The sequence below is a fragment of the Cavia porcellus genome, unplaced genomic scaffold (assembly GCF_034190915.1).
Source record: "Cavia porcellus strain 051 isolate PalLab524CR breed Dunkin Hartley unplaced genomic scaffold, mCavPor4.1 scaffold_31, whole genome shotgun sequence".
Lineage (NCBI taxonomy): Eukaryota > Metazoa > Chordata > Mammalia > Rodentia > Caviidae > Cavia > Cavia porcellus.
In genome coordinates, this window is record NW_026947514.1 from 43,379,514 (window position 1) to 43,399,450 (window position 19,937).

At 41.4% G+C, this 19,937-nt stretch overlaps 1 protein-coding gene across 3 annotated transcripts in view; it reads right to left on the bottom strand.

Annotated features, from left to right (window-relative positions):
- Positions 1-661: 661 nt before the first annotated feature.
- The window catches only part of Slc35f4 (solute carrier family 35 member F4), a 320,519-nt gene continuing 301,243 nt past the window's right edge, over positions 662-19,937 (bottom strand). For all 3 annotated transcript variants that reach the window (XM_063241314.1, XM_063241315.1, XM_063241313.1), the window contains 5 exons: positions 18,508-18,727; positions 9,544-9,669; positions 7,276-7,468; positions 3,656-3,745; positions 662-1,102 (listed from right to left, as the gene is read on the bottom strand). In XM_063241314.1, coding sequence (XP_063097384.1) covers positions 861-1,102; positions 3,656-3,745; positions 7,276-7,468; positions 9,544-9,669; positions 18,508-18,727 — 871 coding nt within the window. In that variant the 3' untranslated portion in view covers positions 662-860. The remainder of the gene's footprint in view (positions 1,103-3,655; positions 3,746-7,275; positions 7,469-9,543; positions 9,670-18,507; positions 18,728-19,937) is intronic.

Genomic DNA, 19,937 nt, shown 5'->3' on the forward strand with positions numbered 1-19,937 from the left:
TTTTAGGAAAAGGAGAAAGCACAGTCATGTCAAATACTTCTGAGAACACCCCGAGGTAAGGGTAGAAAGGTATCAGCATGCCTTGCGAGAGAAGGGTCATTAGTGACTTTTGTGAGATCACCTCTGGAGGAGCGAGAGGACGGACGGTCCAGGCAGAGGGCTGAGGAGTGAATGGGAGTTGAAGATGGCATGACAGCAAATATAAACAACTCCTTCATAAAGCATGGTAGCGAAGGACTTAAGGTGTAACCAGTGTCCTCTCTGTCCACTTACGCCTTTATCAGTGTCTGCCCTGTAGTGCAGACACTTGTGACCTGAACGATGCTCTGTGCCTCTTAGAGCACATTGAAACTACACACGAGTCTTCCCCATCTTTACACCTTCATTGGTCCTCGTGTAGGTCTCATGTGTAGCGGATGTTCTCCTGATATTTGTTTAATGATTTTCCAGCTTGCAAACTCTCATGCTCCTATTGGACTTAAATATAGTGTGAATCTTTGCATTTGTTTTCCTATAGGCAACTTTTTCTGATTGAATGAAAAGTTCTTAGTTCCTGGTGAGAAAATGTGATACTACAACTTAACTGATTTTCCTGTTTTCAAGACAATTTGTGAATTGGGAGGAACTCCCCCTTTCCAAAAAGAATAAATAGGATGATAAATATGTTTTAATAAAAAATTTTATTATGATGATTTACACCAGCTCCTTGGTAAGCATATAAATGTAAACTTTTCTTGGCATTATTTCACATATGGTTTATCCAAATTCCGAGTGAATATTGTCATTTGAATGTACAGGTAGTGAGAAAAGTTTATTATATTCACAGAATATACATACGCGTGCATTCAGATTGTGTCTCTCTACGCCAGTGGTATAGACACTGTCCCATTGGCCCTGCTTCTGCTCCGCAGGTGCACACTGGGATCAGTCATGTCCTCCATGTGCTCCTCACTCTTCTTCTCCTTTAGGCTGTTGATGAATCTCAGGGTGATTTCATCCCACTCCTCAGGCAACAGCATTAGCAGGAACCCGAGGCAGATGATGATGGTGGCAGCCAGGCGGACAACATTGAATATCACCTCCTGCTTCAGGAGGTCCACAGCTGTGGAAGAAAAAGCTCTTCAGTCACGGTCTATGAATGTTTCTAAACTTCTCTGAAAACCAATGACCAAGTCAGAACCACTTCTCAAGGTTTTCCCAAAGACTTCAAGCTAGTGTTTCCTTTTTCCATATTAAATCTATGTTTGTTGTCCATTTCTTTTCTCTAAGTTATACTTACCCGAAGGCTTAGCTCAAATTCCATGTTATCTGACTTAATGACCTCTCTAGTTTTTTCTCAATATTTTCCTAAAGCCTTTCATCCTTCTCCAGTTTTGTCATCAAAGATTTTTCAAATGAATCAAATTTGTATATGCTGTTCTTTTACAAGATTTAATTGAGGTGAAATTCATAGAATATAAATTAGCATACTGAAGTGAATTTGGTGGCCTTCAACATAATTACAATATTGTGCAATAACCATTTATCTGGTTCCAAAATATCTCTATCATTTCAAAATACAGTGCTGTGTTGTAGCTCAGTCTAGAATGTCTCTGATTAAAACCTCCTATGTTCAGAGCTTACTGAAGGTGATTGGATCATGCAGTGCTTTAGCTAATTTGCTATAGGGAGGTGGGGCCTGGTTGGAGGGAGGTCTCTGGAGTTCACCCTGGGAAGGCTCTGCCTCCTTCCCTGGCTCCTCCCTTCACTGTTTACTTCCTAGTCATTATGAGGTGAATAGCTTTTCTCTGTCAGACCTTTCCACCATGCCTTTCCTCCATTGGGCCTGCTCAACATGGATTAAGTCCTCTAAAAGCTCTGAGCCAAAATAAACCTCTCCTTAAGTCGTGAGTGTCTAGTATTTTGTCCTAGGAAAGTGATTAAGACAGATTTTGGTAATCAGAGAAGTAGAGTCATTGCTGTGACTGTACCTGACCATGTGGTTTAGAAGCTGTTGGAACTGATTTGTGGGAGCAGGTCACAAATGTTTGGAGACACAGACCAAAGAACACTTAGAATGCTATAATTCAAGCTTGATGGGAGATTATGGTCAGAGCTTGGAAGACCAGAACGCTGATAAAACTGGAAGTAGTAAGGGTCTAACTCAAGAGGCTTCAGCTGGGAACAAGAACTCCATGGGTTTGGATTTCAAGGCGGATGTATTATGCTCTGGAAGAAAATTTGTCTACATTTGCCCATGTCCAAAGACTTTGTGAACGACTGAGCTAATTAATCCTGTAGAGGAAATTTTAAGGCAGCCCAGTGCCAAGGCTGTGGTGTGATATGGTTTCTTGCTTTTAGTCAGATTTATAATGAGAATCAGGAGTAATAAAGGTTTAAGTTTTTCCAGAAAATAAAAGGGTGGTTTTTTTTGGTATTTTTGGAACAGGGTTTCACTGTGCAGTTTAGGCTGGCCTTGAACTCACTATGTAGCCCAGGCTGGCCTTGAACTGGCAGCAATTCTGCCTCAGCATCCCAAATGCTGAGATTACAGACATGTACCACCATGCCTGGTTTAAAAGTTTTAAATTTTGTTGGAAAGGGAGTATCTATAAATTTGGAGCAATGCAGACTACAGTTGCTAAAAAGATCAGTATTAGAAAGAAATCAAGTAGTTTGCATCAGGACAATAAAAAAGATGCCTTGATAGCATCTCAAGAATCAGAAAGAGCCCATCCTTCACAGACTCTGAGGTGTAAAAGTGGAAGACTTTGCTTTGAGAAGAGATCCCCAGGGATTCCATCTCATTGAGGGTTAACTAGGAAAGAGGTTCCTGGAATTCAGCTATCCAAGAATTCAGAGACTTCTGCAGCCATGATCCAAAGGGACCAATCTACTGCTTGACCTTGCAGTGGATGTTGGTGTCATCCAGGTGGTACGTCTTTGGTTTTCTTTTCCAAATTGAAGTGTAAGCTTCTTAAGAGGAGAACAATGTAATTTCTTTGTTGTCTTATTTATAATCTTATAACCTAATAAGAGCTCAATAAACATTTGCTGATTGTCCTGAAAGAAAGAAAGGTGGCTTTTCAAGAATTGGAATCACAGAATTTTAGAGTTGAAAGACATGAACTGTTATCCAGATCGTGCATTTTCATTGCCAGTTTCACTAGAAAGATTATCCTGGGAAAATAACACCTCATCTTGCCCCTGAAGAGAGTCAAATTGCTTTTCCTAGAGGATCACCTATTCTGCCCAAGGTGAAGCTTCCGCAGCACCCCATGGGTAGTGTAATAGGGAGCCCATGTCCTGCTCACTGCTTGCACTTTCATTAGGCATATGTTTTCACAGTCGTATGCTGGGTTTCTTTTGTTTCCATAGGACTTCCTCTAAAAATACCATAAAATTAGGTTGTCAGGAGATTACATGAAACCCAAATGATACATTTGGCATTTAATTCCAAAAACACAGCCAAGTAAAAACAGTGTTTACAAAACTGCAATTTTAAAATCTGCTGCATAGTTATTCTGTTTCTGCCACCTTCATGATATTTAAAAACATCTTCTGAGACGTGGGGCATAATTCACAATTGCTAGAAGAAACAAGTCAGAGCATAAAGTAAACATGAACAGGAGACTTGTAGTGGTCAGAAACTGCGTGTACCAAGCTGGACCAGTACCTGCATTTCCAGGGACGCTGAGCACCGTCCCAATGGAGATCAAGATTGGGTATGTCAGCACCACACCGACATTCACTAGGATGTTGAAAGCTGTAAAATAAAGGCAGATATACAGGGTGAGGAGAATTGAGATGCTCCTTGTTACATACATAGGCAGCAGAGATCACCACGCTCGTGTAAAGGCAGCATGACATGGAATTTATTATGAGCATAGTAAGACTTTCTGCCCTGAACAAAGAGAACTGTGTCCCTTTTATAGGGATGAAGAGAAGGCAGGGAACATTAGGAAGGGAACAGAAGGAAGATCCTAATGAATATCTGTGGTTAAAGTTTTCTGGCAGTCCTGCATCTCGGTGGGTTGAGTCCTTTGGAGTGTTCGATGCAAATTTTTGGGTGTCTCCACGATGTGTCCAGGACCTGAACACTCTCTTGTCCTGTGTTAACTCCTTTCCTGTGTTTGCCAATGACATCCTCATCTGGTGCTGAGCTGAGTTCCCTGCAGAGTCTACTGCTTCTGCTGGCAAGCAGGCTGGCGACTGGGAGAGTCAGGCCAGATTAGAGACTTACACTTCTCTCTTTTCTTCAGTAATGTAGTAGAATCAATGTCTTTGCTCAGTGCACCTTTTCAAGTTCCTGCACCTTGGGCCAGTTTATCCTCTGATTTGGGAGATGGATGCGTGCATAATTGGCAAATTAGTCAGATTCTTTTCCATATTTTTGCCTCAGGTCTTACCAATGGCCTGGCAACAGATGTATAGAGCAAATGCAGTGAGGTATACTACTCTACTTATTACATTATGAGAGTAAGTTGAGGTGAGCGAGGGGTTGAAAGCAGTGACTGGTTAAAGTTGGTGCTTTATCTTTGTTACTTTTCTATATTATGTTGTACTGCTGGGTGATTAAAAGGCTTTTTATTACTATTTTTTAAAAGTATAACCAGTGACAGCCTGTTCTACTCTTTCCCCTGGAGTGAACATCATATGGACAAAACAAGAGTGGATTCAATGTAATTCACTCAATCCTGGGGAGCCGTTCGCAAGTCCTGAGTGTCCACAGGCAGCCAGAAGGCGGGAGCATACAACTGACTGCAGATGTGGCTTGATTTTCTATAACTAACACCTCTTGATCTCATTAAATAGAAAATTATTTAAAATAATCATTATCTCCTTAAAATTTATCAAATATATGTTTTTCATAGGAAAAAGTTATAAAATGGATGCAGGTTGCCCATAACTCTCTAGAATCAAAGAAGCTTCTAGAACTATTTCAGCAGGATAAATGAAGGTTCTAGAACCATTCCAGTAGCTCAAAGAAGATTGTAGAATCATTCCTATTATCCTTGCTTTAACTAAGACCACTAACTCAGGTATCTGGAGTCACTTATATTTCATAGTTAGAGGCAACAGGATTGGTCTTCACAAGGCTTGTTTAGACAACAGCTTTGGCAATATGGACCTGCACTGGTGCCTGCTTCTTCCCCCTCCGTGTGCACTGTCTCTCTTTAGACTCCAGGAGTCAAATATGGCACATTGTGACAGGTCAGGAATTTATTAAATGTATTAAAGCTCTGCTGTGCTTCTTAATAGTCATTTTATTGGCTGAACTGAATATTTTAGCAAATGCAATGAAAGTAGTGGTGCTTTGGTACAGTGGCACTCACTCAGCATAAGTCAAGTGGTTTTGCTGAAATGTGTTGCCTGTTTTCCTTTATATGAAATAATTACATTCTCATTTGGCAACTTAAGGAAAAGAACATCTAATTCAGTGTATTACAATAGCTCGGGGACCATCCCAAGTTTATGTGCAATTAGACATGATGGACAAATGGGCAAAGCTAACCTGCCTTTAGGCTAAGGCACTCCCCAGAGGCTAGGTCCCTGCAGAACAGGTCTCAGCTGCAGCTGCAGGAGAAGTGAGCAGCTTGCAGCACAGACTAGTATTCATCTCTTAGCCCTGGTCCTCAGACCAGCCCCAGCAAGCTCATAGGAGACAGGGAAGAAAATAAAATCTTCACCACAGAAGCACTGAAGTTTTGGATTGGAAATGCCTGGAGTGTGTGACACAGTCAGAAGAGAGGCTGTCTCTTCCATTTGCCATGACACAGCTTGGGCCGAAGGGAGCTCTGTTGTGCCCTGGGCTGGGTCTTGTGGAGCAGCTGTAATGCCAGGTGGCACTTTATGCAGTATAGTGTGGAGACCACACCACTTGGCAGCTCCAGGGTCTGGCTAGCATGGGAGGTCCCTGGCTGGAGCAGGCTCCTTCAGGAGCATGCAGTAGCTGTATCAGTGTCGAAGAATATACACATCTTGATGGAGGACTACTTTGCTGCATGGTGGGAGCCATGTGTGCATAGGGGGAGTCACAAGCCAGTAACACTTTGCTTGATTGTTCTGAGATAGGTTATTTTGGCCAGGAAATTATTGGGGCCCTTTTAATTAGGATATTTTGGTTTTATGGAAATACTGCATATTGACTCCTACTCAACTGACCAGAGATAATGAGAGATGATAACCATACAATTTTGGTCTGGAAAAAAAGAGCTCAGGGGACTGCCAATGAATGCTTGATTCTTCTCTTCAATGTTCCTGCCTAAGATCTCCCCTTAGGGGCCTAGGCGGAACAGAGTAAGATAACCCACCCAATACCCTTGCTGGAATCAGGACATTCTTCTCCCAGGAACTGCAGTGGAGTCACACCACCTTGGCAAAGAGGGTCAGCCGGGGGCTAATGGAGGTCCTCAGGCTGCCTGTGATGGGAGAATGAGGAGTAGGCAGAGACAGTGTGTGGGAAAAGCAGCAGAGCAAGAATGTTGTGATTCTAGCTAAACAGACACCCGGCCCTGGGCTGCCTGCTTAGTGAGAGAAGAGCAGGCTTGCTATTTTCCAGGTTCCTCTCAGGTCAAGTGCAGCTTCAAATTAGGAACCCTGGGCACGACAGAGAGCTTCTGAGCTCTGGGGAGCGGGGAGCAAGGGTGTACAAAGATTCCACATGACTTCTCCTTGGCTCCTGACGGCACAGTCTAGCAAATTTAGTTCATATGTTTTCTTCTCCCTCCTGGTAAGGGTTTCCTACTAAAAAGTCATTGTGCGTACTCTGAAGAGGGAGCAGTTTCCTAGGCAGAGGTGAGTTCACCATTTTTCTACTTAAAAATTGGGTGTAAAATCTAAACCCTCGATGTGGCTTCCATACACTTCATGAGCCATTTCCCTCTCAAATGCCAAATCCTGCCTTCCTTTCCTCTCACCTGCACTGGGTGCTCTGGCATTCCAAATCACTCGAATATTGGATGCATGGCCCACTATCTTATGCTGTGGCTTACATGGAACATACATACGACACAGCCCAACATGGAGACTGCTGAAGGCCATGTGAAGTCCAGGACCAAGCAGAGTGGCCTGGGCTACCAATTACATACATTAAATCATGGCAAAAATACACCAGCTGGAAAGTTCAGATCTAATCAACACAAACATGCAAAGAATCTTCTAGACATTCAATGACAATGAAGGAGGGCAGTAGAGCATGGAGGAACCCAAGGGCAAATGATCCTACTACTAAAATGTGTCCAAGGAAAGCTCAAGTGACAGACAAAATGGAAGCTGAAACCAGAGACCACCTACCCAGCCACAGTCCTGCCATCCCACAGAGACAGCCCCATGGCAGAGCTGCAAAAGAAGACCAGTGCTCCACCTTGGTGAAGTACAAGATGACGGGGGTGAAGGAGATGAAGATCAAATTGAAGAAACCCAAGGTGGAGACAAAGTGTGCGGCTTCACCAAAGTTGGCACTTCCAAGAAACATCTTAAACAGAACCTGGAATGAGAAAAAACTCTTCAGCCACATGTTTGGAGACTTTGGGGAAGCAGGTGAGTTATACTGGTATATGTAAAGAACTAATTGACCCAGAGCTCCAGGTCTCTTTGCCCTGCCATTTCCCTGGTACTATATGGGGTCTTGGGGGAAGAAGTTAAAATGCCCTATGTCCTTCAAGTAGAAAACAACCACCACCAAATAAATTCTTCATGGTGTTGAAAATTACTGTGGGACTCTATACTATGTAAAGCAAAACCATCAGGGTGGATATAGGGAGAATGACTATTAAGAGTGTAGGCAAGCCTAGAAAAATCTAGGACTGAGATGTCATCATTTCTTCCTTTCAAACACAGGATTCATGGCATCCTTTTTTTGGACAGATATTGAAAAGTAAATTGGACAGAGAACTTGTCAGTATGTAGCTGACAGAAATAATGAGGCCTTGAGTCTATAAGCACATTTCTTAAAATGTCTTCACAAATATTGCATTATCTTCTGAGTTAAGAACATTTTGTTTTGTTTTTCTGACTTTTAAGCCACGTAGAGGAAAAAGACGGCAAAGAGAGGCAAATGGCTAAGTCACAGAGCTGGTTGGGGCAGGAGGCCAGATCTGAAGCCCACATTTCTCAGCTTCTTAGTCTTTTTCCTTTGTTAATCCTCTAATAAAAATGGAACAGATTGTTTCTGCCAAGAATTATGATACAGATACAATTCTGAGGATGCTCGCAAATATCATCAGTCCAAAAATGAATGTAACTCAAGTCAGGAGAATTCTGACAGTCTCAGTCAGGAGATATCTATAAGATAATCAGCCTGGTTTCATAGTAACTTCAAGTACATTGCTTTTTTTTTAACTAAAATGATCAGTTTTTCTCTTGGAAGACTTATTTGAGGGGAATTGAGCACATGTTGGCTTTTGGCCACATCAGACATTTTGTTAGCATTCCTGAGGGACCAAGTTAGACACTAATAACCAGTGAGTGAACATTTGTCAAGCTTGTCACTCAGAATCAGTGGGCCAGGAAATGCCAGTATGGAAATGGTCTTCATACTCCCTGGGCCACAGTGGTGGTGAATAGTCAAAACAGGCCTCCAGGAAGTAACCAAGGGTATTTTCTGTCTTTCAAAGACTATTTTTTTTTTATTGAAACACCAGGAGAGGTGACATTGGAATCGTTCAGAAAGTTTGCTCTTAAAAAGCAGAGCTTTGGGAAATGACCTTTTAGATCTGCTTTCTGATTCCTTGCTTCTGAAGTCAGGTGCAATGACCCTGAATAAAATTTTCACCCTGGGAAAGCACAGTGCAGAACCAACGGTGAGAACACAGTAGACGCGGAGCCTGCCTCATCAGGGGACTCCTGAGCCAGGTTTGCACTGTGTGGAGTGCTGTTCATGCCCCTCCCGGCTGCAGGCCAGCCCATACCCACCTCCTCTGGAAGCAGTACTATTTATTTAGGATGATTATCTTATGGGCAGAATTCTCTGGGTCCAATTATGGAGTGTATTCATTTGCTAACATGCATAAAATCAGATACCTCAGAGAAAAAGGGTGTCCTCATTTTGCTAATGACCTGGGCTCCTATGATATGAGGTCAATGTGTAACAAAGAGTGACTCTCAAGTGACAGTTTATTATTTCTAGCATTGTGTGGAAGTTAGAATAATGACCATCAGTAATTAAATAAAAATAACACAAGGAGAGAAGAAGCCTTTCTCACATTCTGCTATAATTGCCTGATAATTAGGGTGGGGCAGACTTAGGAGTTGTCTAGTCCAACTTCAGTGTTGGTTCTAGCATTAACTGGCTGCTGGTCCTTGGGAAGGTTACTAAATCTTTGAAAGCCCATTTCCTCATCTGTAAAATTGGAAAAAATCATCTATGCCTCCTAAGATTGTGTTAGGTGAACGTCTCTGGCAGACACTACCACATAGCAAGCACTCAATAAATGCTATTTCAACTGTTCTTTAAACACATTTATTCTTTTTCTAATAAAGTTTCCATTGCCCTTTCTTACCTTATCACTTAAATCTAAACCCTGGGTGATAACTGACTACAGAAGGAGATGCACAGCATACCTTGTACAACGCAGATGTAGAGGCGGAGCCCACGGCAAAGGCCACGCCTATGATGGAGTCAGCGTGGAAGTTGTCTGCGTAGGCCATCATGACAATGCCGGTGATCGCCATTATTGCAGCGACTATCTGTTGAATGCAATGGCAAGAAGCAGAAAGAAATTATGACGCTGTGTCCCCGGCCAGTCTTTCATTTCAAGACATCATGAAAGTCGGTATGTATTTCCTTAAGTCTAATTACCTCTTCTCTACCACTGTTTTAAGTGTAAGAAGAGTCTATTAAAAATAAATCAGGATGCTCACAAGACATCACACACAAGTTATAAAAGCTGCTATTAAGGAATAGTTTAACTTTTAGCTCAGCTTCTAGAGACTAATGTCTATATTAGTGACATGGGTTTAATAGGAAGTTATTTCCAAGGATTTCCAGCTATAATGTATTCTTTTCCTTCAAACAGTTCAGTATACATCTTAATCAGTCCTTGGGTCGGTGCATGTTTCTAATGACCTCCACAGAACCAGGACTTGGTTAGGAAGACACATAATTTTGATGTAGCTAAGAAGCAAAACTTAGGTCAAGGGCAAAAAAAAATCAAATAAGGTCTTGTAGTGATTTATAAAGCAGAAAATGGAATCTGCAACATCACTTGGAAAGTTATACAGAGGACATTTCTTCTTTTTATTTACAGGCAAGCTAATTCCATTTTTAAAGGTAAATCAGAATAAGATAATTTCAGTTGATTGCACTAGAGCATTCATTAATTACATAATATGAAATATTAATAATTTGAGGTCATAATGACTTGATATGAAATATTAGAATTCTTGGTATGTTCAAACAGGAGTTCACTGCTCTAATGTATACTGGTTTGCCTGTTTTTTAAATTACCATACACTGGTTCTACTGGGAAGCACTTCAAAACTGCAGCAACAGTAAACTAATAACCCTAAAATAGGAAATGTATGTCATTTCCTCATTAACTTTAAGACTAGTATTAAAATTTAGGTGAATTTAAACCTACATAGCAATTAATTTTGTTAAGCTTCAGTTCCGAGTATTCCTGAATAAATAAACTCCTCCATTAAATAGCTTTTCCATACCTGTGATATTTGGGGCCCTTCTGAACATTATTCATGAGTTACTTAATATCAACGAAAGTAGATTAATAATTATTAACACATGACTTGAGGCCCAGACATGCTGCTGGGGTATGCGGTGCAGGTGCTGCTCGTATGATACTTTTGCTAATGCCACAAAGGCAAGTACCCTGGTGGTCTCAGAGTTGCCGCACACCCAGGTGCTTTGTAAAAGGCAGTAAGGGGTTTGGATTGCAGCCGCCAGGCCGGGCTGGGCCAGCAGGCAGCAGTGAAGAGCGAAGAGCATCTCCAGAGTGCTATCTGGGAAGGCTGCGTGGTGGCAGTGTTTCCCCTGCTGAGTGGATATCAGTTCTTTGATGCTGCCAGGTGTGTATTCCTGTTGGGTTCTGCCTCAAACCACGGGGAGTAGAATTTAGTACACATATCTGGGGTGTCAAAGAGATCTGCCTAACAGTAGACTCATAAACAAGCACGGCGAGGGGGGAATGTAGACTTGGAAATCCTGTGAGGCTCATCATTTCCCTTGATTCGAGGATTTATAGTTCAACCAGGAATTTGTGACCATTTTTGGGTTACATAGTTTCACAGAAATGAAAAGGCCATTAGACCCTGGTATCTGGTTTTTGTCTTTAAATGCTGTTCATAAGTGTTCATGTGCGGAGTGCTTTTTTCTCACAAGACTAAACTCAGAAGGTAGCATATTTAAATTGATATTCATAATCAATTGTATTTTCTTGGATAATAATCATGAGGTTACTTTGAGGTCAGGGTAATGGAACTCCATGTTAATTTTAGTGAACTTTAACACAATGTGCTTTTTTATAGTTTGAATTATTAAAGTTATTTTATGTTGTATTATGTTTATATTTAGGCTATTGTAAGCAATATATAATTCTAAGCCTAGAGAAGTATGCAAACAGCCCGTATAAAACGAGCAAAAAGCAACAACAACAACAAAAACCATCTGGAAAGTGACAAATGTGACATTATTATCCCCAGATTTGGCCACAGGGTTGGGGCTGGGGTTTTCATTTCTGAATCAGCCATTAGTTTAAAAAAAAAAAAAAATATATATATATATATATATATATATATATATGAAATTTCTATGCTGAGTTTTCTCAAGATGGGAATGAGATATGACTAAAGATTGCCTAATTTTATAGAAATGCAAAATTATAATCATAGCAACGTTCTTCAAGATCTCCATCAATTGCTGTATTTAAGTGCTTGTGAAAATCCTTGCCCGGACCACTTAAACACACATAGCAATTGCATCAGTGTCTCTTTCAATTGCTCTCACGCAGAGAAGCATTTTTCACTTTAGGGGGCCAAACAGTAAGGTTAGTTACACACTGAAAGTAAGAAAATCTGAATATTTGAGACGTTAACACAACTTTTCTTCACACTATGGGCAGTAATTTATAGGCTATATGTAGGTGCATGGGGTAAGTTCAATTATTTGTCACATTTTTATTTAACAGCTATCAGGGTAAATTCTCGACGGCGTGTTTTACGAAATCCTCAGTGTATTTTCTGTCTACACAGCTGGAACTAAAGGAACAGATCCTCGGAACTGTGGGAAAAGGTCAGGTGGAAGTCCTGTTTGGAGTGATAGCATAATCCCAGAAGTGCTCTGCTTGGCATTGTTAGGTCTAACTGCAGAGTAAATACTCTTTAAATATCCCTAGAACAAGTATCTTATGCTTCCATTCACACCTAAGTCGCAAGCATTTTCAGAATCAGTCATCAAGGAAGAATGAGCAGAAACTCACAAGATGATTCTTTTGAGCTCAGCACCTGGAAATGTATCTTCAAGAAGCCAGTGCCATAAATTGTGGGTCACCAGTGCTCATGGTGCTCGTTTATATGGTTACCACTACAAAATTACTTCTGGAATGTGTCAGCACCCTGAAGGGACCTCACTTGCTAAAAATTACCATGAAGGGCTGCTACCTGCTTGGATTCTGAAAAGCTTGGCTCTTCTGTGACTTCTGGTTCTGGCCTCTTTATCCAGCCGTGTCCAGGCAAGGTGGAACAGCTGCCTTTACTATCTATCTTATTTGGGTAAGAGTATTAATAACTATGGTGACCTCAAAACTGCCCATACTCCATTTCCAACTCATATTCTGGTGTGCCCACCCAGGGTGAGGGCCCTAGGAGGTAGATTTATTTATTTAATCGGACGGTGACAGGGTATCCAAGCTGGCCTGTTCAGATTACGCCCCTTGGAACAGCCACATTCAGGGCCAACTGGAAAGGGACCATGAGGCCATTTGAGTCTGTTCCAAAGGGCTGAGAGACAACTGGTCCCTGTGCTAAATGCCATCTATGGCCTGCATGAAAGCTATGCTTATTTTACCTTTTAAAGAATTCGTTTGTACAGATAATGGCTAGAAAAGCATCTAGCTTTTGGCTGGTTTTGATTTTGCGTATCTTCACTTTTTCTTTTTCCATTCAGTTCTCAGAGGCCACAGGGTCTGACCTCTCCATCACCTTGAGGGTTCCTAGGTTCACCCCATCCCCTGAGTTTGCCATAGTTAAATGGACTCCAGAATCATTATTTGCCCTGCAATAGCAGCTCTTTTAGGACCCAAGACACTGAAATGAATCTTCAATTTGATTCCCCTACAGTGTTTCTCTGAGGGTCTTCCAGCTCTGAATGAGTGGTTGTAACCTGAACTTTTATGCTCCCTTTGCCACAAGGTTAATACTGCAGTGTGTTTAGAAGCTGGACAATTGCAGAGGAGTTTCACTAGCTCGCAGGGGAACCCTTCAATCTCAGAGCCAACAGCAGCCACACTGCTGGCTACAGCTGCACTCACCCTCAAGGCTAGAGGTCAGCAGAGGAGGTCAAAACACTAATGAGCATCTCCTTTCCCCTCTAAGTAGTTTAGATAGATTTGTATTCAGGGAACTGTGGTTGCCTAGAATTCTTGAACTTGTAACACATTGTTATAACTAAGGTTCTGTGAAGAACTGGCTCTTCCTCAGACTCAATTAATCCTTTTATGCTTAGTATTCCTGTTTTAGAATATCACAGAACAAAGGAATACAATAAAAATGTTCTCTTTAAATTCTTGTTCCTTGAATTTTTCTAGGTAACATGTATGAATTTCGTGCAAAAACTTAAAACTCTTCAGCATAAATGGGTTACAATGAACAGAAGCTGAAATCGACAAAACACAGTGATGTGATGATCTCTAGCCACCCAGCTGCTGCACAGGAGGAGGAGAAAAGGGGGCATCAGCAAACTCAAAGAAGTGGTGGGCCTCTGAACTCCTAGTCCCTGATATCTGTTTTTCTATGCATAAAATCCATCTGAAAATCATCTCAAAGAAGATCAGGATAGAACAGAGGGAAAGAAACCCCACAGGGGAGAACTGGGTGGATGTAAGCAGCAGACATTGGTTGCAACTTGAGGAGGAGGACTGAGTCCCATTTGGGCTGCAGTCTCAAAGTTATAAACCAGCATTCTCCTCTCTTTGCTATACTTACAAGGGATTGACTGATCCAGGAGAGGAGAGAACAGCCCTCCTTTTCCCCTGGGAAGCAAGGAAGCTGCTGATGCCAAAGTCTGGTCTACATATGAATGGGCAGTTCCCAAAGGCAACAGGGAAACAGAAGTCCATCTTATCTGTCATCTTAGTAGCATCAGCCCAAGTCAGTAGGGACTCAGCTCTCCTGCCCTGTTTCAGAGTTTAGAAAGAAATTTAGGCGAGGCGATGAAGGAGCTCATTTAACTGAAGTACTCAGGTCAGTCCTTGGTAGATAGATATAAGAAAGTCTTCAAGATAGCTCAGGTTTAGAAATTTAACTTCTGGGACCCACGTATGTGCTGGAAAACACATGGGTTCCAGGTTGTTGAATGACACAAATTCACTTCCTAAATCTGCTAAAAAGCTTGGAGGTTTTCTCTGACCACCAATTTTCTCCATATCATAAAAGGAATCAGAAAATTTAAGAAGTCTGAAATAATGATACAAAAGAAAAGGGAGTGACCAACTCGGGAAGAAGGGTTTTAGAGCTTCTAGTCTGACATCTAATTGTCACTGTAGTGAATCAACAGAGAAGTTAACGCTCAGCCGGGGCTTGTTCCCTTGGGAAGAAGCTTTGCTGTTCTCACTGTTGGGGTGTGGCTCTTTTGTAGTGCTGGGGAGCAAAGCCAGGGTCTTGTGCACAGCTAAGCGCCCTGCCACTGAGCTGCACCCCCAGCCAAAGAACGTTTACTACTGCAATGGTGGTTTTTCTTTCTCATGGCTTTACAGATTGTAACTAAGTAAGACAGGACCTCAAGATAGGAAAACACCTCATTTAAAGCTGCAAGAGCTAGATGATCATTTTCCAACATTTTTGCAATGTCTTGAAAAAATACAATCTTCTAAAAATATTTATTAATTTACATGGGATGACCAAAAATGAGCTGCAAAGAATTGCTCATAAAAGAGCTCACTCTAACACACAAGAGATCATTAGTAAATTAGTGGAAATGACTTTATAATTGAGAAGTATAGCAGATTATGTTTCCATCTTTAATTCAGTATTCCACAGAAACAAAGTTGTTCATAATGCATAATTCACTTTTACATTAGTATTGCCTGGTGGTGATCCAGATAGACCCATATTTACTGATGCTATGTGACACTTTTTAAAAATCCTGTCCATGGTATTATTTTGACATGAAAAAGTACAAGCAAAAGATCATATCTTCTCATATTAAATATGACCATGCTTGGGGTGAAGCAAACAAGAATTAAAAGCCAGTATATGTTTCTAAACTCCCAATGATTTAGCATGAGCAAGAAAGATGAATTTTACCATGAAGATGGAGAGAGGCCCTTTAATTTTTTTTTTTTCCCTAAGAGAAGCCAGGGGGTAACGTCTGGAGGGACTGTGTCCCAGATCACTTATAGATGACAGTCATGTGAGCAGCATTTGTGTTGCTGGTGCTAGATTTGTCCTCCTTTAATTTCTCACATGACCTAATTACACATGTTCTCTGTATGTCTCCAGAGGACAAGAATTGCTGATGCATCAGAGGAAAAATGCTGAGTGTGTTTGGTGCTTTTCCGATTGCATGGCCTGATTATGGCCATCATTAAAATCCCACTTTCGAGAACATGGTATTAAACAGAAATTAGTGTTTCTGAGTGAGAAATAAACCATTTCCTGTCACTTAAAAAGAAAAAAAAATACCTCTATGAAGCCTAACATACAATTTTTATTTTGCCATCTGTGATGTCTTCATTTAGATTTATTAATAAATATCAACTACTTAACATTTCTTCTCTCAGGTCTTATTGCTTATAGATTTCATATTAGTTTCCTGAGACTGATGGGATAAATACCACAAGTTATTTAAACACCAGATTCTCTCATAGCACTGGAGGCCAGATGTCCACACTCCAGTAGGGCCACGCTTCCAGCAATGTCTGCAGTGGAAGACACACCCCTTCCAGTGTTAGTGCTGCCGTGGCAAAGTTTCCTTTTCTATAGCAACCTATTTCTGTCCCTGTGATCACATTTCCCCTCATCTTCTATTGTCTTTTCTGTGTGGGCCTCTTAAAGAGCACTTGTTGTTGGGTCAGGTCACACAGGGAACTCTCTTGAAGATGCTAAAGTAATGACATCTGTAAAGACTCTTTCCAAGTAAGATCACATTGCCAGGCTTTGGAAGTTAGGACACAGGTTGATCTTCTTTGGGAGCCGCCATTCAACCCATTGCATATGACAGATTTAAAGTGGCAATGGCTAGGAGCCTGTAGGAAGGTTTCTTAAGTCTGTGTTGCACAGCTGGGATTTCTTTCTTTGCACGATCTCAAACGTACCTTTTTTGATGTGTGACTGACCTCTCTCATTAGTGACCTCATGGTTAAGTGCATCCATTCGTTCTAATACAAGTGTTTTTTCCACTGGTGTATGTAATAGTGAAAGTATTCAGTTACTATTTGTATTCACTTGCCACTGATTGAGTAGAAAAGCCCCTCAAATATCCTCCCCTCTCCCTCTTCTGAGAAGATCCTTCATGTCCTCATGGATGATTCATGGTCATAGTGAAGAGAACAACTCATAAGCATGAATTCATTCATGGTATCTTCAAATAGTAATTATATCCTTACTTCATGCATAGCATAAGTCTAGGTCAGTGGTGGCAGACCTATGGCACACTGTGTCCTCATAAACGGATGTTTATATCAGTGAAACTCGAAGAGGTTTGCCATCACTAGGACATAAGAAATAGAGTCACAACTCATCCAAAACACCACACCACAAAGAGCACCGCACTTAGCTCAATGTTTTGTTGTTAACCATCTTGAAATTATTAATAATTCAAACAAAAATCTTGGGTCTTAATTTCATGCTGTCCCCCCAAATAAAAACAAAAATGATGCAGCCCATCTCAAATGGGAACAGTAAAGAGTCCCTATTCTGAAGGACATGTCAGGATGCCTGAAGGTAGATAGCCAGCACCAGTGCTCCAGGTATTGTGCATTATGCTAAGCCTTTCAGATGTCAAATTTAAGACAGATGGTAGCTAGTAGAACAAGTAATATCACATCTGGCCTATTCTAATGGTATCATGAACTGACTCAGAGACCCTCAATTTGTCTTCTGTGAAAGTTTTCATCTTATTGTTCATGACAAGCTTCAGTTCTGAATTTCTGAGTGGCATCTCTCAATCAGAATTTTCTAGTTGGTGATGATTTTGTAAAGAGTTAGAATCTTCCTGGCCCCTGAATTCCTGGATTCAAGTGATCTTCTTGCCTCTCTCTCTCATACAGTTGAGACTACAGGCAGGTGCCATTGTGTCTGGATTTTAATTGACTATTTAGTCTCAAGGCTAATGATCGTCATAAACTCTCTCTCTCTCTCTCTCTCTCTCTCTCTCTCTCTGTGTGTGTGTGTGTGTGTGTGTGTGTGTGTGTCTGTCTTTCTCTCTGTCTCTCTCTTTCCTTTCCTCCTCCAAAAAATAATTTCAGTTTTTAGGAAGAAGGACCTTGAAATTATTGCCAACAAGATCAATGTTTTGATTGCAAAATATACCTCAAATTCAATCTGGACCTCTTTTTCAGAGACGAGCAAGTCATATAACATTAATACCCTGGGAAAAGGCTATTCACTTGGACCTTCTTCTAGAGTTGTGTCAATATTTTCATCACATGACAGCATGCCAGACGACATGAATGAGATCTGCCTCCTGAAACCTGCATGGTTTCCAAGCAGTCTATTTCTGATATAGAACAAGCAAAATTTAAAAATTCCTTTTTAAAATCCATGTTACTGTGGGAGGGGATAAGCTCAGAATTGAAGTGGTTGTTATACATTTAACATAGTTCAAATAAGGATTTGTACCCCAAAGTAGAAGTTGTTGCTTTTAGTTCCATTTCTAGATTAGTCACTCTAGAGGTACAGCCACTTTTAATAGCATCATGCCATTCACAGTGACTTTAATTATTGTTTGGTAACCTTATCTACTTACACCAATATTAATTAAATCCATCTGGGTGGGGATAAAAGGGAGTTGTCCCAAAATATATTGACTGAAAAAACCAAATCATACTCTTTAGTGGAGCTAATTTTCACAGACCCTTCTTTCCTGAGGACAGAGGAGTTGGTTACGTGAATTCTAAATGTGGAGCCTATTTTCTCCATCTGTTTTAGTGCTCTATCACAGTCAGCTGACTCTCAAGCAGAAACGATCCCTTTGTCCCTTCATGACTCTGGGACTGCTGGGACTCCTCCATGCCTCTTCGCGTCTCCCTCTGTACTCAGAAGCAGTGGAGAAGCTTACAGAGGCTCTATGAGACGGGGCAGCTGACGGGAGTCACCATGGGGCCGCGCTGCACATGGAATGAAGTGTGCCATTACCCTCACTCCCATGAACCTGTCTTTCAGCACAATCCAGGACAGCAAGAAGACAAAGGCTTTGTTACAACAGAACAGGGCGGAGACATCCGTGGCCGTCAGCTTCTTCAAAGCCAGTAAATACAGGTAATTTGTCAAAGTCCACAGAATAGAAAAGGGAGCAGTTCTTTTAAGAAAGAGCTTCAGTGTCAGACCATCTTCACCAAAAATCCGACTGCATTCCCTAGGAGAGACAAAGAGGTTAATACGTAGATGGCTGACGGTCACCGTCTCGCGTGGCTGATTCCTCACAGCTATTTTAGCAGATCGCAGCACTGGAGGCTGTCAGACATCTGTGGGACGCAGCGAACCGGTTTCACAGAGCAAGGCGCCCTCCTACCCAGATACTCTCTTGGGAAGACAAGGGCAGCCATCCCGCTGTTTTGAACACTCTTGAGGAAGCCTGGAGAGGCACAGGGAAGAGCACTTGCTGAAATCACTAGTGACTTCAAGAGGTTCAAAGCTTTTCCCCAGTAGGTAAATATGACTGGGCCAAGATGGCTGCTACTGTGTGACCTGGCCTCGAATGGCTTGGAACTCTGCGCGATGGGGACTGTCATTGGTGTGTGAAGCCACATACACCTGGAGCTTTGTGATTCCTCAGTCACTGTGCTGCTTCCTAATGTGTCTGCTCAGTTGACTAATGTCTTTTCCTACCAGTATTTTTAAGACACAACAGTGATGAAAGTGTCTGTGATAACTAAAACAAGTAAAAGCTAAGTATGAAGCTCAGGTTATACTTGTATACAAGCACTAGCCATTTGGAACAACTCACCTGAATTCACTGTGTGAGAATAATCCCTGCAATTTAATCTTAATTAGTCTGATACCTGATTAAATTGGCTCTTTAGCTCAAGGACTCATTTTAATCAAAATATTCAGCCCAGCAATAAGCAGGCAATACTGGAAGTGATAGAGTGACAATGTTTGTACTATTGACTGAAAAAAACTTGCTAATGAGCAAATTTAGCTTTTTTTTTTAACCTCTTGGTTATTCATAAACATTTAAACAAGTGTCATGTGCCAGGCATTATATTTTCAAGAGTAGAGAGTACATTTCATGTTCAAAGCAACAAGCTACTAACATGTGAACATGTTTGTGACAGAAATTCTTTACGTAACTCTAGATAGTACTGCTACTAGTTTCTCTTCCAGCCTTTCTGCTTTTGTGCTTATGTGTGTGTTGGGGGACCCTGGGGGCTGACCCCAGGACCTTTGCATTGAGCTACTTTCCCAGACACTCCTCTGAATTTGTTTTGAAACAGGGTCTCCCCACGTCCCTAAGTTGCCCAGTGTGGGCTCCTACTTGCGATCCTCCTGTCTCATCTCTCAGAATGCTAGGATTACAGGAATCCATGCCAGTTTTTTTCCCCAGGTTTACTGGAAAGATATCA